At 45.1% G+C, this 26,513-nt stretch overlaps 1 protein-coding gene across 1 annotated transcript in view; it reads right to left on the reverse strand.

Moving 5' to 3' along the window:
- Positions 1-2,305: 2,305 nt before the first annotated feature.
- LOC144094880 (neprilysin-1-like) overlaps positions 2,306-26,513 on the reverse strand; it is a 79,631-nt gene continuing 55,423 nt past the window's right edge. Inside the window, exons 8-12 of the mRNA XM_077628754.1 lie at positions 19,744-20,055; positions 12,065-12,262; positions 10,716-10,945; positions 6,595-6,738; positions 2,306-2,697 (exon numbers count right to left, since the gene is read on the reverse strand). Of these exons, the coding sequence (XP_077484880.1) occupies positions 2,347-2,697; positions 6,595-6,738; positions 10,716-10,945; positions 12,065-12,262; positions 19,744-20,055 (1,235 nt within the window). The 3' untranslated portion in view covers positions 2,306-2,346. The remainder of the gene's footprint in view (positions 2,698-6,594; positions 6,739-10,715; positions 10,946-12,064; positions 12,263-19,743; positions 20,056-26,513) is intronic.

A 26,513-nucleotide genomic window follows, 5' to 3' on the forward strand; every position in this document is an offset into this window, starting at 1 on the left:
CCTTTGAATGCAGAAGAATGTTACACTATAGCACCTAAAGAAACCAACATTATATAGCGGTAGAAAATAATATTCGCCTGAAAGGACCAAGGACTGCGTTCTAAAGCGAACACCAAAAATGTTCTGTCGAATTCTGTGTCATGGGCCGGATTTAAAGCGACAGTACTTGTTTAGCGTTCAATGCAAATAGTTCTCCCGCTTGGAAGCCGAACGATCATGACATCTTTCTTTTGGTCACTGCCATTAATTTTTTCTCCAATTATCAAGATCAGAAAATAATGTGGGCACTTTAGCCGCCGCGGTGTCTTGTGGTTATGGCGCTCGGCGGCTGACCCGAAAGACGAGGGTTCGATCGCGGCCGTGGCGATTGAATTTCGATGGAGGCCAAATTCTAGAGGCCCGTGTACTGTGCGATGTCAGTGCACGTTAAAGAACCCCAGGTGGTCGACATTTCCGGAGCCCCTCACTACGGCGTCCCTCATAGCCTGAGTCGCTTTGGGGCGTTAATCCCAATAAACCAATAAACGAATTATGTGGGCAGTTTATATCTGCCATAGCACTTGATTCATTGACACCCAACCACTTGTTTCCCGTTTAGTTACTTTCGGTGCTGCTGCTTCAAAAGGATATTGTACGTCAGTCGCCCTGCTGCGCAATTGTAGCCTTCAAATTCACTTTATTTCTGGTAGAAAGCAAGTATACATCATGAGCAAGAGAGTTTAAAAGAGGATTATTCTACCAAGGAAGACGAGGCAAAAGGCGTTTCATCTACGCCTGACAAGGCCTCGCCTCCTGGCGAGATACATTGCACTCTCTATGCTACAAAAGCCGTTGTAAAAAATATATTGTACCATTCATTACGTGTAGAAAACAGAAGCATTGTGAACAAGCATTATATGAAATTAAAACCGTAAGTACTACAGAAAACAAGAGAAATTTTCTTCACAAAAAAAAAAGCTTACATCACAACCTGTTATTATTGTGTCAGAAGGTAAGAACCGCAGTTGCATAAGTATTTATCTCAACAAAAGATTAGCTCCTAACCAGAAAATTATTACAGAGTCAAAAGCCTGAAGAAGCAACATTTGTATCGACATATTTCAAGAATCTAACAAGGAACACAGCAATACAAACGAAACTCAAACCTAAATGAGATAACAAGGAGACAGGTCATTTTTTTTCTACCAGGAGTACTTTTTTTATCCGTGCTTTATAAGTATACGGTGACTGTACATTCACTGCGATGTCAATAAGCTCTGAAAACAAATTTAAAAGGACAGGAATCTGGTAGTCTAACGATTGTGTACCATAGGAAGTTCTGACTTTTTTCTTAACAAATGAATTTGCCCTAAAGCTATAGCCGCATTCTTGACGTCGGTACTTCCCAAGAAATAAATTTAGGTTACTTTTTATGTGAGTGAATATGTTCAGTGCCAAGCGCTGTCGAAATATACTTGTAATTGCAAGTATTTCATTTTTTACGAACAGTGGAGCTGTGTGTTCTCGCAACGCTGCATTTTTTATGAATCGGATGCATTTCTTTTGAAGAATATGAAGACGTTCCAAATTACCAGTGGTAGTGGTGCCCCAAACTAGTATGCAGTATTGCAGTCTTGAATTAATCATGGTATAATAAAGCTGGCGTTTGAACCACGCTGGGAGCATAAACTTAAATCTATTTAGCATTCCAATAGTTTTCGCGAGGTCCATAGTCAAATAGTTTATGTGGTGTGTCCAGTTCAAGTTTTCGTGGAAATGTACACCCAGAAATTTCTGAGCGCTAACACGGTTTAATGTTTGCCCCTCGAAGACTAGTTTAAGTTTAGTGTCAATCGCCTTATTTTTAGCCCGAAAGATAATGTAGTTGGTTTTGTCTGTATTGAGTCGTAACTGGCTATGCTGCAACCACGTCGATAATTCTTCGAGCCATGTATTGGCATTCTTCATTAGGGTGATTAGACAATTGGCATGGAAAAACAGGCGACATTGAGCGCTTCATCAGAGCTAAACAATGATGGGAACCCTGACAAAGCGTTTGATATAAGGCTTGACCAGCGTGCGTTTCTGGAGACATTCAAAACTACAAATGCAAAACAAACGCTTAGTAGAAAATGCTATAAACAATCGGGTTGAAAACGATGACGCTTCAAAAATATGAAACAGTAAACCTTACAATTGCTTGTAAAACCGGAAGGGAAGATGCAGGCCAAACAGCATTACATTCAATTAAAAGGGAAAGGATGCAAGTGTCAACAAAAAACCGAGGTTAAATCAGACACAAGGAAATGATCACCGTGCATGAAAATATTGCACAAAAAAAGTTTTTATCTCGCCTACTCAGCCGCTCTACCAAAAGGGACACTTCCTTCTGGGATTCATGTAACTTGCCTTGCAAGAGAACGCATAGGCGAACTGGGGCATATTTTGCAATGGCACGATGCATCGGGATCGTAGGTTCCAGTATAGGCTCTTGCGTGATCGAACCCTGCTAAATTTGTCTTCTTGGCACCATTTTAAACAGTGCGCGACAAAGAAAGTCTGCAGCGCATTGAGCCTGACGCCTGGAACCCTCGCTGAGCGGTTGCTGGCAGGGAGATGGAAGAACGCATAAAACGCCAGCAGCAAGCCCGCGTAGTCAGCGAGACCTTCCGAGTCTATTTCGTGGCTTAAAGACCTTGCTCGGTCTTCAGACTCCGCCTGCACGCGCAGATTACGCGCAGATTAGATCCGTCATGGTTCGTAAGGATTAAAGCCATCGTTCTCGATGTGAGACCCAAATATGATATATTTATTTGGAGCATCAACGCAGTGCCCATGGCACCACTGGCTCTAAAGAAGGAGCAGACACACACACTGTTTAGATGTTGTAGGCAGTTTGACTATAGGTTGACCCTACAAGTAACTGCCCCGTTGAAAAGCGCTAAACCACCAGGCCACGCGATAATGATACGCTGCTCTTAGCTGCTAGCCCAAGGTCATCAGAGTTTGGACGATATCCTGTGTATGGGCGTTCAAGCAGAGCGGCCATTGTACATTTGTTGCGCCCTGGAAGAGGCGGGGTCCATTCATATTCCAAGTCACGCTGGGAATAATGCTACCGCTGAGTTACTTCTGCTGAAGATATGCCAACAAGTCCAGATAAACATGTTTCCTTCCTCAATAAACATGTTCTTATTTCATCGTCCAGAGACAAATAGTACTCTTCGGTCCCTGGGCTCTCAAATAACACTAAACCTGTCATTAAATAGCGTTGCAAATTGGTGCGAAAAATGCTAAATGAGGTTCGATATCAGCAAAACCACAAGCTTCAGCTTTTCTCATAAGAATATGACGGACATATTCATACATAATCTAGCAGGCACAGCTGTAACATGTTCCGACACTTAAATATTTCTTAAGCTGAACGCAATTCAATTCAGTTCAATTAAATTCTTTATTTACCAGAATACTGGACCGTCTTCAGGGCCAAAAGTTGCTGCCTACAACTTGACTGGGTGTGACCTTCTCGTCCACGCAAAGACGGGCGCTTACATTGATAATACACGTGCAAACGCATTCAGGCAGCTTGATTTCTTGCGTCGAAAAGAGACTACAGCCCTGTCTCATGTAAAATTAACGGCATGTAAAGCCGCCGTTTATCAAATACTTGAGTATGAAATATCGTAGGGCCACCGCACCGGATTTATCTAATGGACAAAGTAGATAAAATACAGCGGATGACACGCAGTTTCCCCCTTTATCACGGTCACATAAACATAATAATGCGAAGTATATCATGCCATGATGAAAAAACAGCGCAAGGAACGAGACGAAAACACGAAGGAAAAAGACACAGACACGGGCGCTGTTTTCGTCTCGTTCCTTGCGCTGTTTTTTCATCATGGATTACCAACTAGCCCGGCATCTTGCACTTCTATATCATGCCACCCTTCCAACATTCGGACAGACCAAAACATCTTAAGTGCATCAGACATTTTTCTGCTAGGTGTGACACATTAAACGTGAGCTTACGTGTCAACGTTGACCAGACAAGCAGATGTCTGACTGAGAGGCTCAGGGAGCGCAACTACAACGACACGGTTGCCTCTCGACACCTAGGCATACATTGCCGTGACTGCAGTTAGTGCAAGGAACAAGGTCCTTCACTTGAGCAGAGCACAGTTCTGCGCAGGTGTGCAGAAAAGACCACAAGGAAAATTGAGACCGGGGAAATAGCAAAGCTTAAAGGAAATTGCGCCCGCACGCCTTAAGTACTTTCAGTGACAAGGTGTCATTTCTTGGGCATAACGACACATTATCAATTGCTCCAAGGCTACCCTTTCACGAGTATACTAAATGTGTTTGTGTTTAGTTTTGTGAAGTTGCCTAGTGCTGCACGTAGTTCATCGTCGTTATCAGGGAGGGACCCGCTGTGTCAACTCTACGCTTGTGTTTTTCTGCGCGCGCTTTTGCGCTGCACTATACAGATGCTTCGCGTGAAAATAAACTAGTTGAAGTACGGCGCTTTGTCATGTGTCGTATGTCTGTCTTAGTCTTTTTTGTGCGGCGTGAATCTTTTGTGATGTGAATGAGCCCGGGTAGGCTCAATGTTGAAACCGCGTTACTTCTGACAGCCCGTTAAGTTGGAGAACAGGATTACTCATCCAGCAAGGCGATCGAACACTAGCATGAGCTTGAGCAGCGAGAAGCACCACAGCAAGCCTTGCACCAGGCGTCACACAAGAGCGCAGCCAACCTGTGTCTCGGCTACTCACAGAGTCTGTCTAGTGCCTACAACAAAATGATGCTTCTCTTATGGCTAAGAATATAATTACAATGATGCGAAATTGAGCTCTCAAAACATGACGCAAGTTTTTTCGTTATGGTATCATAGTGAGTTTTTTTGCGTAATGAAAATCACCTTGAGACATTGTTTGCAATTATGAGTTGTACGCAATTGATTACTTGTAATCGATTACTTGTAAATAATTGCATTTTTGTGTTAAATTTGAAATAAATTGATTAATTTTTTCACGTGGTAACGTTTAGCGTAATTGGATTACCGTTTTTCTGTAGCATATTACTGGTATTCAATTACTTCTGTGCAAAAAAGGCTACCGGGCGAAGCGCCAGTGACGATGTGATTGCGACAAGTAGTTCGGTCGCTCACGAAGGGGCGCATTGCTGCCTGACGTGTTGCGCTTTCCGCGGTATTCATTCCTGGTGTAGCTGGTGCCATCTATGGATGCTTCTTGCAGTACGTCGCTAATTGATTGTAATAAAAAACTGCTATTTACTTGAACCGTTAGAAATAGCGCGAAGACTGCGTGGGCAGTGAGAAGAACAAGATGGGCGCTGATTACTAACTGATTCATTAAGCTTCAAAGGGGCACATTTTATAGGTAAAACCATCACTCATGCACAATATCTATCACACGAGTATGCGATAAACCCGATATTTCTCCGTGCAGTCATTGCTTGCTAACAGCACGTTTCACACTTATACACAGCAAAAAGCAGGAAAGTCAACAAAAAATCAGCTTATAACCTGGATTAAAAAACAACAAACCATTGTTTATAAACGCAGAATGGTATATCCATTACCCAAGCTGGTCAAAAGAGAAAAAGAAAGAAGGCGAAAACACGGAACCAGTGTAGACAGTTAAAACCATTCGTAGCAAAACAGCGACAAAAATGAAAAAAGAAGCGACCCCAGTCAAAGTCTAATCAAGACATACAAAACTAGCAGAAAAGACTGCAGGAATCACCTTCCACAAAAAAGGAACAGTCTACAGGTGTCCGTTCAGAAATCGCAGCTCTAGAAATAAAAATGCTTGGATAATCTCTTGCTCCAATTTGCCTCTGGCGTATGCAAGATACTTGGCTTCGTCGAGGATCGGTTTGCAACCATAGCTGTTACAATGCTATGAGAAGAAACCGCCGGATGTATCTTTTACGTTCAAGTTGTGTTCATAGGCGCCATCTTTACAGCATCTTACCGCTTGCCCATTGTAAACACGTTTGCAGGTAACTGATAGATAAGTTTGCTTCTGTAATTTGTGTACTTGGTGACGTGCTTCCCAGAGCATGATTCGTGCTTTTGATCACCAAGCATTGCAAAGACCATGTCAAGCTTGTACAGGGCAGAGAAACCCACGTTCAATGGGTATCTGTTTCCCGTCTTCTTAATATTGCGCCCGTGGAAATACGAAATAACCTGGCTGTTCTGCTTGGTGCTTCGCATTTCTGTCTGCTATTTTGTGGCGCAGGCTTTTACAAATTCTGGAAATAAATGCGCTTGGATAACAAGCACTAATTAGGTGAACGAATTTGCCATCGATGCTTTGACATCGATGACCATGCAAGTGAAAATGAAAAAAATTACCTCAGTAGTAATCAGTTACTGTTCTGTAATTATTTAGTTGCTTTTCTGGGGTGGTAATTGACAACTGTAATAAGTTATATTTCAGATGGAGTAATTGCGATTGTAATCGGTTACTTATTTTCTGTAACGTGTACAAGACTGATCCAATTATATCCTCAAGCTGTATCTTTGAGGCACTGTGCTTAGCTTACGCGGCTGGCACAGCAACTAGGCACGAGAACTGTACTTACCTTTTGATACGAGCGTCGAAGACATAGGACCCTTCTTTCGTATTCCACCATCGTGTTCGTCACGTTCTTTGTGATCTTATTACCCCGGTGGTCTTCAGTGATACCAAGGACGTCGAAGGCGTGCATGACCTCGTGCCCGAGGAACTGCAAATATCATTGTTCAGCTCACGATGATATCAGGGAAGGATGAACTCTGCTTGAAGTCAGGAAAAAAAGTTATTAAATTGTCGTCTGACAAAAATTCTTTGCGCGAGTAAGACGATTTACATCTACTATGCATGACCTAAGTACGGTATGCTGCCTAAAGGCGGTAATTAACATTTGACCGAGTGAAAAACCATATTCAGTTAAAAAAAAATGGAAGCATAGAACATTCCAGTCGCTTCAGTATTACAAGAAAGACTACCGATATATTGCAAATTAAATGCTGTATTCAATTACAATTTTTTAAAAGTCTTATTCTTTAAGAGATCTCGTTTTCCGAAGAGCTGCATCCATTTCGCCAGCTCTAACTAGTTTTTATAAACTGCTCAGAATAGAAAACACCCCCTCTGATTAAATCGCCTTCGCTCTGCGGTAAGGAGCTAAACGGTTGATAACCGCATTTCTAGCCTCATCTTTCTGACACCTCTAGGCCTGTAGTGTTTCACTACAACACCCCACGTTCCCTTCAAACACCTCTTTGGCTCTCTTGAAATCCCCCCCCCCCCCCCACTCCCAGCCCCTTTTAACGCGGCAGTGCTAAGGGTCCCATACCGCAGAAAAGGTGGCGTCGTCGTTGGCGGCGTTGGCAGTGAGAGAAAAATTCACTACAATCTATAAAAAGCAACCCACGTGGACCACATAGATCACGTGACTTTGCGACGCCAGCAACCTGCCCACCGGATTGGGAGCAAACTCCCCACCTTCGCAGGTGGGAGTTAAGAGACCGGTCGCAAAATGTCGCTCGGGAAAAGCAACCTAAGTCTCACAAGCCACACCGGTGGCAGCAACTGCCATCACAAGGCCGTGGCGCATACCTTGGCCTCTGCACCACTGCGCCAGACGCGGTAAAAGGACTGTCAGATGAACGTAAAGTAGACAACGACCAAATCCGCATATATGGGCATTGACCCATGAACGCTCTTGCGCCATACCTTTAGGCGGAGCTTAAGTGTTCACTCTAGTTTCACTGCGCTAGCACTAAGGTGCCCAGAGATCGATTTTGCCGATCTTTGTCTGCTTGAGCTTGAAAACAAAGCTTCGAAGTGAAACCAAAATGAAAAGGAAGTGCTAGCTCACCTAATTTGCGTTTGGCCTAACCACGCAAAATCGTCAGAAAATGAAAAATGGCTTTCTAAGGAGACGAAATGGCGCGGTAATTGTATCACATAACTGGGTGGACACCCGAACCACGCCGTAAGAGAAGGGAAGAAGGTGGGAATTAAAGAAGAATAAGAGTAAGAGGTGCCGTAGAGGTGCTCCGGATATGATCTCCCAGGAGGCAGAACGAATCGTAAGACATCAAGACGGCGACCAAAGAGAGGTGGAACTAATACGGGTGCCAGCACAGTCGGTGAACAGGGGAAACGAGCTGGCTCACGGTATAGCTCTAGGTTACGTCAGCCGAGCAGTAAGACGGGCTGAGTCCCCAAATTTCACGAGAGATGCATTGATATCCTTTCACCACTACAACAATCAGTTCAAGCTGGAAAGGATGATCTATCATCCACCAGGAAAAAAGCTCGACAAAAGCCATGGGAGGTAACGTGGCGTCGGCTCCAGACGCGAGCCTTCTTTACCCCGTCGAGACTAGCACTGATGTATCCAACGCATTACAATCCGACTTGCAAAGAATGCGGCGAGATTGCCGGATACGACCACATTCTAGCTGCAAAAAGGTGCCGCCACCGGGGGACCTACTACCAGTCGCTCCTCCAGAGCGGTGGGAGGCTATACTGGCCAGCTCAGACCCGTTGACGTAGTCCGGGCCACTGAGTTGGCTCAGCCGCCGCGGTGGCTATGGCGCTCGACTGCAGGCCTGAAAGACGCGGGTTCGATCCCGGCCGCGGTGGTCGAGATTTTATGGAGGCAAAATTCCGGAGACCCGTGTACTGTGCGATATCATTTAACGTTAAAAAAAAACCCTCTCCCCGCACGTGTAGCCGATCGTTGCTGTAGATGCGCCGATCTGGTAAATGCCCTGCCGGAGCCCTTCTCTACGGCGTCCCTCATAGCCCGAGTCATATGGGACGTTAAACCCCCAAAACCAAACCAAACTGAGTGGGCTCACAAGGTCGCTGAGAGCCATGGGATAGAAGCCATTTAGTATAGTGCCCACTAGGGCTCAATGCTGATAATAAACGTTTTTCAATCCAATAGACCACCGGGGGTTCTTTAACGTGTATTGACATCGTACAGTACACGGACCTCTAGAAGTTCGCCTCCATCAAAATTCGACCGCCACGGCCGGGGTCGAACCCCCGTTTTTTGGGTCAGCAGCTACTGACCCATCTTACTGAGGCATCGTGGCGGCCGAAAATAGTCATTTTTCCTTTGCGTCGGACTCATTTTTACTTGTGCATATTTTCTTGGGCACTATTTTCCGCTTCTCGTACACATAATGACACCTGAGGCGGAAAGTTCTGATGTGCTTAAGAGTAAAACGCTTCCATATCATCTTGGGATCTAAGCGAAAGTTTCGCTTTTCGTTGTCATTCAAAATTATTGAAATACATTTCTTAGTTCTAGGCATGGACCATCTTAACGCCAAAGAAATATTTTGTATCTGTAGCTCGAAAAGCTTTCTCAGTGACCTGGGCCCGGATTACGGAACTCGCTCCGACCGCTCTACAATTGAGGGCGCTCTAAAATGCCCGCTCCTATTGGTCGCCGGCGCCATTTTGAAAAGTTGCGTCACGGGAAGTTGCAATGGCGTCACGGACGAGAAAAAACACATGACGTTGCACATCTAATTATGCCTGCGGTTTTAGAGTTTTTTTGCGAGCGCGAAGGGTCAATTTACAGAGTTTTAGAGGGAAAATGGTGGCGGCGGGGTCTGCTATCTATTGGTGGCGGAGGCGGCAACGTCGACGCCAGCAACGACGAAGGACGGTGTACGAGGACGCGTATGACTTGCCGGACGAGCTGTACCGTCGCTTATTTCGACTGGATAAGGAGAAAGTGAAGTCGTTGTGCGGCGGACTTGCCGGCGAACTGCGAGGCGTACGGACGAGCGCTTTGTCGGTGCGGCGGCAAGCGCTGTGCGCTCTCCGTTTTTTGCATCGTAGGGAGTTCCGTAATCCGCGCCCTGGGTCCATCTACGTGAAATCTGTGCGCGTTAATTCAGCTTTCTTAAAGTGATGTCAGTCTATCTGCCTGACGAAAAAACAGCGCGAAGACCATGGGTGAAGAGGCACAAAGGCGCACACAGAAAGCGCTTTCTGTGTGCGTCTTTGTGTCTCTTCTTGTCTCGTCGTCTTCGCGCAGTTTCTTTTTTTGCATTCACTGAACCGACTAGCCCAACAACATGTCTTACTTTAAATGTCTTTCCGTGGATACCTGAAAAAATTTCATATATCTTCTTACGCAACGCGCATGAGCTGTAAAGTCGAGACAGATAAGGTTTTTGGTTTAGTTGTAATTATTTCGTGCCCATTCATGTGTGTTCGCCTTTTGCAATTAAAAAGGTTGGTAAAGCAGCTGTGCTTAAATACATCAGTTTAATTGATTTACTTAAAAAAGTAAAAACATGGCGGCTCACATTAGTGAGCAGTTCAACTCATTATGTGCCCGTAATAAGATCCAGAACGAATCAGTAACGTGTTATTTAATTCCTTCCGTACTTCGAAATGACCAAATACCGCTCCGGATGAAAAAAATATTGCACTCCTGTTTAATATTAAAGAGTGTGCAGGGTGTACACAAAAGCCACACGTTCTGTTATAAGTATGACCTTGCACGCAGCCGTGGTGAGAAAATGAAGTGCACTTAAGAAATAGGGGGAAGCAGGCTCAATATCTGAGTCGCATCGTTAATTACGTCTGTGTTAATTTCCCTCAAAATGGCTTATATAACACGTTCGTCCACTTTTCATGTTGGACGTAGCTGTTGCCCTCCGGGCAGGTGGACAGCGTGCGTACCTGGCCGACGGCTCCGTAGTTCATCGCGGCCGGACCGCCGAGCGTGAAGAAGGGCGGATGGAGGAGGCCAGCATGGACCCTGATGAGGTTTTTGTCAAAGTCGTATTTAGCGTTGGGCACTGAAATATTGAAGATTTCGGTGTATTCCCCTGTCAACTTGCGATACGCCAGCAGTTGCTTCATCTTGAGAAAGGCCGTCACGAAATCTGCGCCCACGTCCGGGAAGTCCACTGCATACGTGCCCAGAAAAGGATGACGACTGAATGAATGTCTCAGTCAATCAAACAAACAATCAGTTGGAGATTTAGCACAATTCTCTGAATTTGTGTGTAAAAAATGCGCTTCTGGATTGCATGCAAACCACTTTTTTTTTTGCAGAAATAGCTCTGTTACCAAATTTAAAACCAAGTGGCGTGAATGATTAGTCAACGTTTGCGCTGGACGACGGTGTTAATTGTGACGGTGGCAGCCGTACCGCACTGCACTGCGCTCTTATAATCAGCTTATCGATGCCCTGAAATTTCAAACCTCTTTGAGCGACCGACGCGCATTGGTAATAAAAAAGATCAGTTAGAATAGTCCGGGACTAATCAATGAAACCTAACGGCCTAATCAGGAAACAGCAGTTCACAATTGGTAGCGAGGTGCTAGAAGTGGTAAAAACTTAGGGCAGATAGTAGCCGCTGATACAGATAATGAGAGGGAAATAACTAGAAGAATGAGAATTGTATAGAGCGTATAAGGCATGTTCTCTCATAACACGAATGTCAGTTTACCGGTATCCTTCAAGAGAAACGTATACAAAACTTTTATCTTCCCGGTACTCACCTACGGGGCAGAAACGTGGAGGCTAACAAAAAGAGTTCAGCTTAAGTTAAGGACAACACGCAGAGCTATGGAAAGAAAAAATTATAGGCGGGGGCGGCAGAGTGTTAGGTGGGTGAATTGGACAGACATGGGAGGTAGTCATGCTGATTATGACGATATGATGAATCAGTGAAAGCGTACAGTCATGGCTAAAGTTTACGGGATGGGAGCTCACTGAAAAACAGAATTATTTCTGTGAGGTCGGCCTAAGGAGGCTAATTAAAAGCAAAAAATAGTGAGGGAGCATACGTGCTCCAAACGCTAACTTTTACTGACCTGTGGCCCTGTTAAGGTACGCCGGAATTTATTTTTGCTCGCTAATCGCATCCCGTAAATTTTCTCCATGATTGTGCATCAGTAAAGAGGCGATTCAGTGAATCACTTTCTCGAAGTATAAAGTCGTGTAACTTGTTCAGCAGTGATCTTATAAAAAGCCATCACAGAGTCCTTGCGCACGTTTGACTTGATTGTTCGATGCTCACCAAAGAGCGCTTCCACCTCGGACTTGTTGTAGTACTGCTTCGGGAATCCCAGGACGCGGCGAAGGTTTCTGGTTTTTCGCAAAGCCAGGGTCTTGAGGGGGTCCTTGAACCAAGCAGCGGCCTCTAGTTTGCGTTTAAGGGCGTCAATAATGTTCTGCAACATTCGTTTGGCCGACACCAGCGTAGAAACCGGGACGTCTGCGAAGCGGCGGCGTATCCGTTGGCAAATGGCAGGGGTGTCATGAAGAGGGGAGGAGACGTCCGCATGAACAGAAACAGAAATAAGCGCTCAGCTAGTATAGTTCTTTACCGTTAATAGTTTTGTTTATTTAATTAAAGAAATGTGGAATAAGCTTTTCCAAGTAACCGCTCCGTGCATATCCAATTCGCGTGCTCAGATTATGTGAAAAAGGCACGAGCCTCCAGGGAGAAAAACTGGTAATGGCGCAAGAGACGGGGACACAGAAGGCACACAAGGTCCCCGTTTCTTGCGCCATTACCGGTTTTTCTTTCAACATGAACCAACTCGCCCAAACTAGAGTTTTACTCCTCCAGGGAGGTGTACGGAGATGAACCGGGGCTCCAGTTTTCTCCCATGTCCACGAACAGCGAGTACTGACTCTTTAGTTTTTTTTCTGGAAGAGCTCCCCTGAGCGGCTCGAGGTTGGCAATGATCACTCGCTTCATAGACTGCATATTTTTGACCATTGTTCTACATGATCTGATGGCCAATGTGTACCACTAATAGCAGCTCTTTCCTGGATTTTTTTTCCTAATTTCAGTGTTCAGCTGACCAGCTTTAGAAAGCAGCACTTCGACTTAACAATCATACGAACGGTAAAGAAAAGCTCGGTGTCCTGATCAGTTATATGTGACGCACTATAGCACATCATAGTTACAAGAAGAAAAAAATCTGAGCGTAAACAAGCACGAAGACATGCGAAAACAGAAGGGCGATGACGGCTGAGGTTGATCTCAGGGTGGCGGTCATGTTCTGCTACAAGGAAAAAGTTCTGACTTTCTGGAAGACATTCAAGAGAGCTCTGCGACTCACGGAGTCTGGGGTAAAAGATGATATATAATGCAAGGCAGGAGAGCACATTATAACGATGGGGGGGGGGGGGGATTAGTGGTAAATGTCTGTCGAAACGCTGGGTAGCGCACTAGTACTGATCTCTTGGCCCTTGCTCATTTTTTTTCTGCACGGGTATTATTCAGGGAGCTGATTTCAGCGACCCAGGCGTCACATCTCGAAACGTATGTATTCATTTGACCCTAACCATTGGTCGGCGTTTCTTTTTTCTATTGAAACCACCATAATAAGAACAAGAAACATAAAGCCTAACTGTTTGTCCATATCGCAGCATATTTATTTCAAGTGCGAACGAGGATTCATGCTAGCTACTGCTGCGGAATGTTCCACACAAAAAAGAAAATCAAATCGCTTGACAATTTAGCACCGTCACTGGTTTTCTAGAAGAACTCACCGGGAGAATGATTTAGCTGATGCTTTTGCCTTCCATTCAGCGGTGAGACAATGTAGCGCACTATTTGCATAATATTATCACGTCGCCTTGTTCAAAGTATTTCTCATGGCAGAAATTGTGAATCTTAATGTGACTCATAATGAGTGTGTGTTTTGTTGTGTTGGGTTTTATGGAACATAGGCAGCTAGGGCCACCATGCGTCAAGCTCAAGGTATACAATTGGCTGTCTGTAGAATGTTAAGGAATATGAAAAATTTTCGATGGTGTAGATAGCCTAAAAATATTGAACTGCCTTGTAATAACAGGGAAGAAGAAATCTGGAAATAGGTAATGGTAAAAGCCGCAGAGCAGGTCAGGTAGCCTCAGCAGCGATTCTAGGCTGGGCAAGGACCCTGAGGTTCTCATCCAATGAAATAAAAAGCCTCAGCCTTCATCTCAGGAATGAGAAAGTGGCTGAGGTGCATCCTGTACTAAAGCAAACCAGTGGTTCAAGGTTTACAGTATTCAAGTACCCCTGCTTCTTTTTAAAAGCTTAAAACGGAATGTATGTTAACAATGACATTATCACTTAAGAACAGCGCTGGATGAAAAGGAATGCATTCATTATAAAATTGAGCAAAATACTTTTTTCTTAGTGTTTTCAGTTGCACACATGAAAATAAAATGTGATTAACCGTAAGATATATCTTCGCATTTGGAAATAGGTTTGTCTTGTTTTGTTAGCAGGAAGTTGTGTGCAAGGTGCGTGTGACCTATCCGGAGACGGCATAAAATCACTTCCTTAAAACGCTCCTGGTGCACGCATGATTTAAATTCACCTAAAACTGGCTTTACCAAGTGTAGTTTATTACTCTCTTCGCCGTTCCATTCCGACTGCCATTTTTCTTTCAATTTACACTGTACTAAGTTTATGCAACCCTTAAGAAGTATATTTACTTTATTTCCTTGCCACGAGCTTTAGCAGCGCAGAAATCCGCCCTCTCGTTGCCTCTTATTCCAACATGACTGGGAACCCAGCAGAATTTTATGTTTTGTCCTCGAGCTGTGGCTGTTTTGGCGTCTTGTGTATGATGTCACCAAGAATCGGGGTGACTGCATTTCCGGAGTGCAAAGCTCTAAGTATACTGAGGGAGTCTGTGCAAATAATACTGTTGGTAAGGTTCTTGTTTTCTATTTTTTTCTACGGCCGCCCAGACTGCGTAACATTCTGCAGTGAAGATGTATGAGCACTGTGGAAGTCGTACTGTTTTCTCCGACTTCTCTCGTACCACTGCGCTCCCTACGTAAACGTCTGTTTTTGAACCATATGTATAAAACTGCGTAAAACTTCTGTATTTTTGTACGAGTGAAAGGACTTCTTGTACTTTATGTTGCTGCGGAGTTTTTTTTTTATGGAACTGCGTAAGAGTGAGAACACAGATTGCAGGAAAATTGTACCATGGAGGCAGTGGATCTCGTCTCCGAGCAATGTCAGGTAATGTATCCAGTACGCCGAGGTTTTGGCACAGCGGTGAGCGGTTTGTTGTTAAACAGTGTTGTAGATGGGCACTTTGTGACTATTGGGTAACAAAGGTGTTTGGGCAGTGAACGGATTTTTAAAATGTATGAACATGTGAGCATGGTTCTTCTATCGGTAAGTGACGGTTCGTTGATTTCTACATATAGACTATTTATGGGTGGCGTTCTGTAAGCACAAGAGGGAGGACGCAAACCTAAATTATGTATTTGATCTAGTCGTTTCAGGTACGAAGTTATCGCTGCCCATAAACAATAAATCCATAGTCCATGGTGGAGCGCACCACTGAGCGATAAATTTGTAAAAGACATGTTCTGTCAGCACCCCAACGTTTACGTGACAGTACTTTGAGTATATTTAGGGATCGGGAGGCTTTCTTCTTCAGTGCGTTTACATGAGGCGGGAAGTTGAGTTTTTTTGTCAAAAGTTATCCCTAGAAATTTATGCTCATTTTTGAAGGGTACCTGTGTTCCGTTCAGATGTATAAATGCGTCGGCTTTTATGCCTCGTTTCCGCGATAAAAGGATGGCTACTGTTTTATGTGTGGAGAACTGGAAACCATTCTGATCTTCCCATGTCACTAGTTTATTCATTGTCAACTGTATTTGTCTCTCGCATGTTGCTACGTTTGAGGATGTGCAGGCTCTTTGAAGATCGTCCACGCACACTCAATACAGGATGGACTTTGGGATTATTTTACTTATCGAATTCATTTTTATAATAAACAATGTCGTGCTTAAAATACACCCCTAAGGAACCCCGTTCTCTTGAACGAAGCACCTGGACAGGGTTGATCCCAGGCGTACTTGAAATGAACGGTCTGAAATGAAGTCAGTGAGGCAGTTTAACATCCTACCGCGGATACCTAGGTCTGCTAGGACGCGGAGGATCCCAAACATCCAGGTTGTATCATACGCTTTCTCCATATCGAAGAAAACGGCAAGACAGTGCTGTTTGTGTATAAAAGCTTCTCTTATTGTATTTTCGAGGCGAACTAAATGGTCTGTTGTTGAGCATCCCTTTTTATAACTGCATTGATGGACATCAAGAAGTTCGCGGGATTCAAGGACAAATGTTAATCTTATATTAAGGACACTTTCGAAAGATTTCGCGAGAAAACTTGTTAGGGCTATCGGCCTATAGCAATGACGGCTTTCTTCCACTCTTTAGGTATTTTTGTTTTGTGAATATTTTGTTAAAGAAATTCAAGAGTGCCTCAACGGCAGGCTGGAAAAGATGGGCAAGCATTTGAGAGTGTATATGGTCGGGTCCTGGAGCAGTTTTTTCGCCGGCAGACAGTACAACATTGATTTCTTGGAGAGTGGTTAAATCGTTGTATTGTTGGTTTGCACCTCCACTTGTTGGCAGCAGCAGCAGAGCAGCAGCAGCAGCAGAGCAGCAGCAGAGCAGCAGCAGAGCAGCAGCAGAGCAGCAGCAGAGCAAGTCTTTTTTTTCGGCAATACTTTTGTATTTCAGGAAGGACTGCGTATAGTGAGATGAACTAGAAACTGAAGCGAAGTGTTCCCCCAAAATGTCTGCCTGTTCCCCTATGCTTGTTGGCATGCCAGGTATTGTCAAAAGAGGAATCGTGAATGGTGAGAAGTTGCCATTTAATTTCCGAACGTGTTCCCACATTTTCTTTGATGTTATTTGAGAGCTTATAGATAAAATGTAACTCTGCCATGAAGCTTTCTCGGCACTGCGACAGACGTACCGAGCTTTTGCTGTTGCCTTTTTAAAACGTACGAGGTTCTCATGTGTAGGGCACCTGCGAAATTTGCATCAAGCTCTATTTTGTTGTTTTTTTGCTTCCTTGCATTTCTTTGTCCACCACACTGTGTTTTTGCCGCACCACTCCTGAAGACTGAGGAATAGCTAAGTGTGCAGCATTAATTACACAATTCGCGAACATTTCGTTTATCTCGTCGATGGTGAGGTTTTCTAAAACTATATCTTCCAAATTGGCTTGTGCTGTAAAAATTTCCCAGTCTGCTAAATGCAGCTTCCAACATCGCGGTTTAGATGGGATGATTTCTGGCGCAGATGTCAAACTGATTAATAAAGGAAGGTGATCGATGCCTTATAGGTTGTCGATAACGTCCCATTTAAAATCGTTAAAAACAGATAGAGAACTAAAAGATAAATATAAACAGCTCATATTGCCCGAGGTTGGAGAGCAGTATGTGGCCTTTTATGTGTTTAAAATACATATATTGTTTGTAAGAATAAAATCTTCGGTTGTTTTCCCCGCTAGAGTCGCAGCGCTCGCTTACCCAAAAAGGGGAGTGAGCGTTAAAATTCCCAACATCCAGATATGGCTCTGGAAGTCCATCTATCAGTTCTTGTAGGTCATGGGCTCTTGAAGTAAAGCGTAGAGGAATGTACACGGAAAAGATTGTTAGTGTTTTGTAGCTGACAACGCTGACAGCTACCGCCTAAAGTTTTGTTTTATCTTGATTTCTTGAGCAGGGACGCCGCGTTGAACAACAATCGCGACGCCTACCGAGAGTCGTTTTGATATGCACATGTTGTGGACCAAGACTGGTCTCCTGAAGACATAAAACTGTGGGTAACAGTGACCTTAAAATATGTGTTATGTCACTGTGAATCGGCATAAGTCCTCTGCAATTCCACTGAATTATAAAAGCAATAGCAATATTTTTGAGAGGAAGCAGGGTTTACTTATGTGGTGGGTCCGTTATGAGGGGCCTGTCTTTTTCCGCTCAAGAAAGCTGCTCTGCCTCTGTAATGGAGGCGGAGTGGGTGTTGTATCCATCACCTCAACCGAGGTGCTGGAGGACCGCGGAGGGGCCGCGGTTGTATTAGTTCCAGGCCTCTCCCGACGGGAGGAGGTACTGCGGGATGCCGACCCATGGACCGGCGCTCCCTGCTTTGAGGGTGGCAGAGCATCCTTCGCTGTCCTTGCCTGGGGCGTGGATGGCCCTGCCATCGGCTCTGTGGAAGCGGCCTCGGCAGGTGTCGTAGTGCTGTGTGGTGCTATGCCCCCGCGCACCACATCAGCGAAGTTGGGTTTTGCTGTGAAAGAGAATGTGTTGGTAAGCGCAAAACGCCTCCTTGCTTCTTTGAATGAAATGTTTTCTTTTGTCTTTATGGTAATTATTTCTTTTTCTTTTTTCCAGGACGGACATGCCCTGGAGTACGGTGCATGGCCTCCTTCGCAATTTGCGTAGCGCAGTGCAGCGTCACATTGGTGGTCTCTTGAAGCGCATTTCGCGCAGGTTTTGCGTCCGCGGCAACTTTGTGAGCCGTGGCCAAACCTTTTACAGTTGAAACATCGGCGGGGATTGGGTATATAATGTCTGACGTTGACTTTCAAGTATCCAAATTCGAACGCTTCGGGCAAGGTACTAGTCTTAAATGTGACGAATATGTGCTTGGTATCTATTTCTTTTTTATACCTGCGTATCTTGATTCGGTGAACGTCGATTACATTCTGGTCGGTGAGCCCTTCAAACATTTCAGCTTCTGTGAGATGGATAAAGTCAGATTCAGAGACTGCACTTCGGGCTGTGTTTAGAGATCGGTGGAGGGTTACAGAGACAGAGATGTCCCCTATAGACGCAATGTTTAAGTGTTTGGAACACTGGACGCTGCCGAGCAGTTCAAGAAGTAAGTCGCCGCTGGACATTTTTGAGACATTGTAGCCAGGGCCCAAGGTATCGGTTAAGCATTTTGACACAAGGAATGGGGATATTATTCTTGCCTGTATTCTATCACTTTTACTGGGGATTACGTGGAACTTTGAAAATGTTTGTCTCTTTTTTGAGAAAAAATCAGCTGCTTCGTTCCGCCCTCTTTTTAGAGAGCGATCAGGTTCAGATAAGGGGAGAGCCATAAAAAAAGTTAGTTTTTTGGTCATGGTGCCAGCCACCCACTACGGAGTCCAACAAGGGGACGGGACAGGAACTTGAAAGCAAGTCCTGTCCACGCCATCTTTACTCCTCAACTATAACCAAATATGACACAACTCAGGGTAGTTGATCACACAAGGTTAACCCTCGCCGCCAGGATAAAAGGAAAAACCAAGAAGTGAGTAGAATATGGGAGAGTTGTGAGACAGAGATAGGAAAGTGAAAGACAGAGGGGAGGATAGAAAAAGGCGACTGCCGATTCCTCCCGGTCGGGTCAGGCCGGAGGTGCCGTCTGCAGGAAGCTGGGGCCTAAGTGATGTGTTGCCTCCGCCGAGGGGCCTTAAGGGTCCAAACGCTCGGCATCTGCTCAACCACCAGGATCCCCTTTTCCCGGACACGGCGATGCCACGCACGGCTATGTGCGGGTGCTCGGGTCCGTGGTGATGCACTGTTCACCATCATCCCTTTGCGGTGATGTCCCTGCGGACGCTCGGGAACCCGTGATGTCGCCACTCACAAACGCCTGCAAGTTGCAGACGCCCCCCTGCGGGGAGATTCATAATGAATCTTTTTGAAAACTAACCTGCCTAAAATGTGAAAACCGTGGATATACATGTAGCCTGATTAGGAAACTTGGCGATCGACTAGCCGGAGACGTGTCGTACTAAAGAAATAATCCTCCCTGCCTCTCTGACTCTGAGGTCTAAGTGCAAAAGCGATGCATGAACAAGTCTAACACGGCATGCCTTTAACATGCCCTTTAGCCTTCGAATATTGTAACAAGAGAGAAAAATTATCACTTACATTTTCCGATGTATTTCTTTGTGATGGCCAGTTCCATGCTGCTGAGAAGTACATTGTAACAGTACGCATGGACGGGGTCTGGATCTCTGGGATACAGTGCCGTAGACGCCCGGATAATCTCCGCACCGTGGGACAGGGAAAGAAGCCGGTGTAAAACGCTCCAAGCTACGAGGAGCCGAGAATCGCCGCGGTATATAGCGCTGGTGTCCATGAGCAGATCCACGATGTCCGTCGCATTATCAAGCACTATTATCTTAGTCGAGGCGTTGTATATGTGGTTTGAGTGAGTCGTAATCATCTGCACCCAATGAGCTGAAAGAAATAAGCGAACAGAACCTTTTATCTTTTTTTGGGGGGGGGGGGGACTACCGCACGTTGCGCCCCTAATTAGCGCAGTGATAGCAACAGTTCACTAGTCGCTCAATATACTGCATGGTGAAGGCCCACTGCGTAGATGCAAAAAAAGCTGCGCCTCCACGTTTTTGGGCGTGGTATATAGCAACGCATGGCTCCCATATTCAAATAGGAACCAGCAAAAAAAGACATTGGATTGCTTGATACGTGATTGACAATAGTTACGAGCAATAAAATTGACGGCATTTGAGACAAATTAATTTCGGGCAGGTGGTTTATGACAGTCGTGTCTCGTTGGTTTGATCGAATATCTCTGCCCTCTGAACAGCGATTGCGAGAGGCACAGGGGCAAAAAATAGGAAATGTCGCAGCTTCTGTCAAGAGCAACGAAATCAAATGACTATAGCTACGATACTGCGTATTTATAGCCTGGTTTTGCTTAGATGCAAGTTACTGAATAAATATTTCGTTTGGAGCTGCTTTCATTGAGAAAGTTAGCCAATGAAAGTTAGCACTAAAGCAGCATGACAAGAAACGATCGCACCAGAAGGTATAGGCGAAACTGACTCCCTTGTTATGCACCTCAGCTTGGTATACCAGGTGTCCGAGCAACTTTAGCAAAGGTTTAAAGATATACAGGGCCACGCCTGGTGAATGCAACTTCAACCATGTTGTCGGCCTCGGTGTGCACTTTATATCAGAGCAGTTATATTTTTGTTCAACTGAGTAACCTAAAGAAATTAAATATTGCCCTTCCAGCTGATCTGTTAGGGGAGAAAATTTCAGCACCAATTTTGAACTCTCAGAAAACCTCTAATCCATCAGTTATGGTTTTACTTCGTGCTTCTCCTGCGTGGAAAAAAGAAAAGCTCGCGAAATATGAAAAAAAATGGGCAGCGGCTTAGCTCGGCTATGCCAAGATATACGTAGTGAGAGGTACGTTTCCCTGACTGAGCTTGTTTTTCGGAAACTCGAATGGTGTGATCAGTCACACGACGGGCGTTCACATCCTCTTCGGTTGGTTCCCGCTGACTGACACTTTCCATAGGCTCCATCTCGTCGGCTATGCGCCGTCCATTACGCTCGGCAGTCTGGCATCTCCGCTTGGTAAGCCGTTCCTCTTTCTGTTCGGGCGTCTCCGCTGCTCTTTTCGCTTTCTGACGCTCATTCTCTCTTTGTTGAGTAGCCAACTGCCAGGCGACAACCTCAGGATCGAAAGAGCTAATCTTGACTTGTCTATACCACCGTTTAGCAGCGGCTGGACTCTCCTTCTCTGCATTCATGTCGAACGTTTTGATACAGACGCCCATTACATTTCCCTCTTTTTTTCACTATATGCTGCGCATGCGATGTGCGGTTCGGGTGATTGAACGGCGTGTGGCGAGGCGGCGACGAAGAACGCGGCGCAGTTGTGGGGTCTCTCTGGAAACCATGGTATCGGCGCATGCGCACTACTACTCACCCGCATGACGTCACGCTCGGCTCTTACAGCGGAGCGGGCGCGCGGCCGCGGCGACGGCGAAGCGTACGCAGCACCTTGCTCCTCTCCGGTTGCTATGGTAACGGCGCATGCGCAGAACTGGCCTTTCTCATATACCGCGAAATGCTCGGCAGGCAGCCCAGTGTAGCTCTCGCTACAAAATAACACATCTAATCTAATCGGCTTGGAGTATCAAGCAGCGAAAGCTGAGTCGCATTAGCGGCCGAGAGGTCTGGAGTGACAGGTCCGTTTGGACGTTTCTCGTGCTGATTGCCCGGCTGGTTGTATCACCATCCTGTTTTGGCGTTTCTACCATGATGTGCATGCTTGGCTTTCTTCGACTTGGGGTCTTTGGTTCAGTCGCTTTCCCAGTGCAGTTCATGGACTCCAGGGCCTGCTTGCACGAAGCAAATTAGTCTACTTCCCAGTGTTTTCTTATTCGCAGTCCCGACCCTTCGTCGGTTATTTAGAAAGGAAAACCGCATGTCTCACTGGGTCAGTGCGCAGTCGCACTGTGGTGTGGAGGTAAAGTAATAATAATAATAATAGCCTTTATTTCCATCAATGTGATGGGGGAGGTTCGGGAAAAAAGCTGGACCGCTTGACTAGTTCCCCCCCCCCCCTCTATACAAAATACATAATTGCTTCCACAAAGTGTACCATGCGAAGGTGTTCTTTGATAAGGAAGCTATGGAAGAAAGGAAGTTTATGTTTTGTTTGACATCTTTTTTATAAGTTAAGCACAGGCGGTAAGGGTAGAGCTGAGTAATTTTTATAATCCCTAATTTTTCATATTAAGGCAAGCTCGGGTGATCCCGCGGAACATTAACAACGTGTCCCAACATTCGTTTCTGCAATGTAAGGACTTTTTAAAAACTTGTACCAGTAGTACTCCGCCAGACTAAGTGAGCATAATTAATGTGAGAGCCAAATAAACCACTGAAAAGTAAGATCTTCATCTTAAATAGCAATAACTTTTATGAATGTATATAACTCCTACGGTGCTTGATATCTTGGAAACAACATGTTCCACGTGATCATCCCATGACAGATTTTCATTAAAAACTACACCAAAGGTCTTGAAAGCGTTAGTGTATCTATTTTTTGAGATACCTAAAAACAAAGCTTTATTAATAAAAACGTTCTTATTTTTGGGAAGAAAAATATGGCCTTTGTCTTGGACGTGTTTATTTTTAATGCGTTAACCTTTTCCCAATCATGTAGCCGTGCTAATGAGTTGTTTGCTTCAGTGATCATATTTTTAGGATATGCAGCAGAGAAAAGCATAGCCGTATCATCTGCATAAATTATATATTTAATGTTAAGGATACTTCCCTGAGGTACTTCTGTTGTTATTGGTTTTACAGCAGACGAGAATCCGTTGAGGTAAACATACTGCTGATAATTATTTAAATAAAATTTTAACAGCGGTAGAAAAATCCCTCGTATTACATATGCTACTAATTTTCTAAGAGAGAAGGGTATAGAAAGTCGCATGCTTTTGTAAAGTCTACAAACACGCCCAAGGATAATTCTTTTTGCTCAAAAGCATTTGAAATGAATTCTTTTTGTTCCAGTAAAGCGTGCTCTGTTGACCGATGTTTACGGAAGCCAAACTGTGACCTTGTACAGTATTTCGTGTTTATCGCAAAAGTTATTCATTTTGACGAGAATGACTTTTTCTAATCCCTTAGAGAAAACTGGAAGTATGGACACAGGCCTATAATTACCAATGTCGTTCTCATCACTTTTCTTATACAACACTGACTTTCGCAAGCTGTAATCGTTTCGGAAACACTCCCTGCAATAAGCACAGGATAAATACGTAGGCCAAGCAAGGTGAAATAATTTTAGATGTTTCACAGGTTGGATTTTTATGCCATCTGCATCGCTGCTTTTACATTTGTTTAGTCCTTGAAATACTGGAACAACTTCAGCCTCTATTACAGTGCTAAAGAGGGGGATTCCTGATGTGCTACTTTAATGTAACTGACTGTGCCATCAGTAGGACTGTCTGGATTAAGACTGACTAAATATCTATTGAACTCGCCCGCAAAATATTCCCCTGAGATCTCTTCCTTTTTACGCTCGATCTTCGTAACAACGGTTAGATTAGTGAGGCGACATACGAGTGCGTTTAATTTTTTTCCAAATTTCATCTGTGTTGCCTGCTGAGGTGCAAAAAACTTGCAAAAGTAATCATTTCTCGCCTATGTAATTCTTTTCCCAGTTTGTTTCGAAATATTTTAGAAGTTTTTAATACATCTGGGTCATGTGTAGCTAGAAATTTAGCATTTAGTTTATCCCTTGTTTTCATCTGTCGCAAAAGTTCCCTTGTCACCCATGGCTTGCGTATCTTCATTGACTTCGAAAAAATATTTCAATAGGAAAACACTGATCTTTGACTTCGAAAATATTTCAAAAGGAAAACACTGATTGTACATTTCTAAAAATAGAAGCAAAAATATAGTAAAAGCACTTTCATCGTCTGTCTCATTAAGCACAACACTCCAATCAACACACGAAATTTGTAGTTTAAACATATCCATAGCTGTCTCTGAAAACTCGTAAAATATTGACTCTTTCTGGTTGACCAGTAAACCGTTATTATCTCCAGCCCTCCTCGAGTTTCTACCCACTCGTGCCACTGGTGGAGGTGCTGGATCAGGTCGGCGCTGTCAGTTTCGTCGCCGAGGCTGCTCATCAGGTGCGGCATGTTCGGCGGTAATGTAGGTGGTATTTTCGGTGGTTTTGTGGCAGGGTCAGTGGGAACAGCGGCATCAGAGTCAAGGGTGCCGGTCGCAGTTGCGACAGTAGTGAGGGCTTTGAAACTCTTCGACTGGTTGCAACTTCCCCTCGCGAGGTTGCGGCTGTTAGTTTCTCCGGCGACGGCTCGGGGTCCGCCGTCCGCTGACATCAGCATCGCTACGACTCGTCGGCGAATAATAACGCTTTGGAGATTGGGAGCGGCAGCTGAAACCCGGTGAGTTGGCTTCCCTGCTGAGCTGCGGGTCCTCGATTTGGGCAGGGCCAGCGTCGAAATGGCGGCGAGCAGAAGCAGGTGGAAAAGCCTGCCCCTCTTGGCGGTCGCGGCAGTACCGATACACATGGCCAGGTTGTCTGCAGAAGAAGCAGAGTGGTCGGCTGTCATAAGAGCGCCGCATGTCAGTTCGGCGCTGTTGAGAGCGGCCGGGAGGTGCCCACTGAGGACCCCGTAAGAATCGCGTCTGCTGACGGCTCGGTGAGCTCGGTAGAGCGTGGTCTGGCGGCGGGCGACGAAGTACTGCCGCATAGCTCGCGGGTTGCGGCTCTTAGTAAGGTGCAGTAAAGACAGCCGTGTTGCTGTAGGATTGTGGCGCGTGGTATGGTTCGCAAATGGCTGCCGCATTGTCAACTGGGTGAGACTCGTGGTATGATGCCGACGGTTAGAGGGCGTAACGGAGCTCTTTCCTTACGGTTGATGCGACGGCCTCTGGTGACTGACCGCTCGTAGCAGTAATTCACTGCAGCTCCTCAAGAACAATTTCCCGAATGAGTTCTCGAAGAGTGGTCCTATCGGGTGCAGTGAGCGCCGCCGCAGTCGTTGGAACACCGTTGAAAGGTCGGTCCTACTGGCGGCATCGTTCTTGGAGGGCTCGCTCTATAGCTGTAGCGTTCTTGACGAACTGACTTACGGTTCGAGGTGGGTTGCGCACCAAGCCGGCAAACACCTGCTCCTTGACGCCATGCATGAGATGGCGTAGCTTCATTTGCTCTGTCATATCGGGGTCGGCACGGCGAAAAAGTCGAGCCATGTCTTCCGCAAACATAGCAACGCTTTCATTAGGCTTCTGGACGCGCACTTCAAGCAGGCGCAGCGCATTCTCTCGTCGATCAGTACTGAAAAAGTGTCCACCAACTGACGGCGGAAGTCATTCCATGTGGACAAGTTGGCCTCGTGGTTTTCATACCAAGTTCTAGCATTATCCTGAAGAGCAAAATAAACGTTGCAAACTTCTGGCCCGCGCTCCACTGGTTGAAATTGGCCACTCGTTCAAACTGGTCGAGCCAGCCTTCCACATCTTCAAACGCGTTCCCGCGGAAGCACTCTGGCACCTTGGTGCTGTGAAGAGTCACCGGTTTAGGGGTGGAAGGTGCCATGGCTTGGGAGACATGGCAAACTTTGACGTTTTGAAGAGTCGCCCGGCAGATGGTTGTACTCCGGGGCAAGGCCTAGAATACGACGGAATCTATCAGCACGCCGAGCAATTCACACAGCGCACAGAGGAAGCTCGCCAACTAGCGTGTTTGCGCATCAGAACTCAGCAGGAGTATGATGCACGACGCTACAATCTTCGTCACAGACATGTAATGTATGAACCTCGCGACGAAGTAAAGGGTCTGGAAGCTAGGAGCTGGACGCTGGAAGAGGAAGAAGTTTAAACGCGCAGGGACTTTCTGGTTGACGAGTAAACCGTTTTTATCTTCAGCTCTTCTCGGGGTTCTACCGAGTCGTGACAATATTAATGTTGAAATCACCGCCAATTATTACGGGTAGCTTATTTTTAATTGCAAATGTCAGCAAAGATTCTAAGAATACAAAAACGTTTTGCTCATTCCCAGTCGGCGGACGATATACTACGCATATTAAATATTTTTCAACTACCAAACAAAAAACTCCATAATCGTCATGCATACAAGTAAAGTAGAATTTGGCACTTGGTCAAAAGCAAGGTGTTCCTTCACTATCAAGGACACTCCTCCTCCACGATAGGGGATTCGGTTTAATAAATAAGTGTTGTAAGAAGATAATTTTAGAGCATTAGCTTCATCATTATATCAGGTCTCAGTTAATATAACTACATCAAAACCAATATAAAGCCTACTGAACAGATTTAAAATTGGAAAGTTTTTTTCGTGCTCACTGGACATTCAGATGAAACAGTTTGAAAGCAAT

This window comes from Amblyomma americanum, chromosome 6 (assembly GCF_052857255.1).
Source record: "Amblyomma americanum isolate KBUSLIRL-KWMA chromosome 6, ASM5285725v1, whole genome shotgun sequence".
Taxonomy (NCBI): domain Eukaryota; kingdom Metazoa; phylum Arthropoda; class Arachnida; order Ixodida; family Ixodidae; genus Amblyomma; species Amblyomma americanum.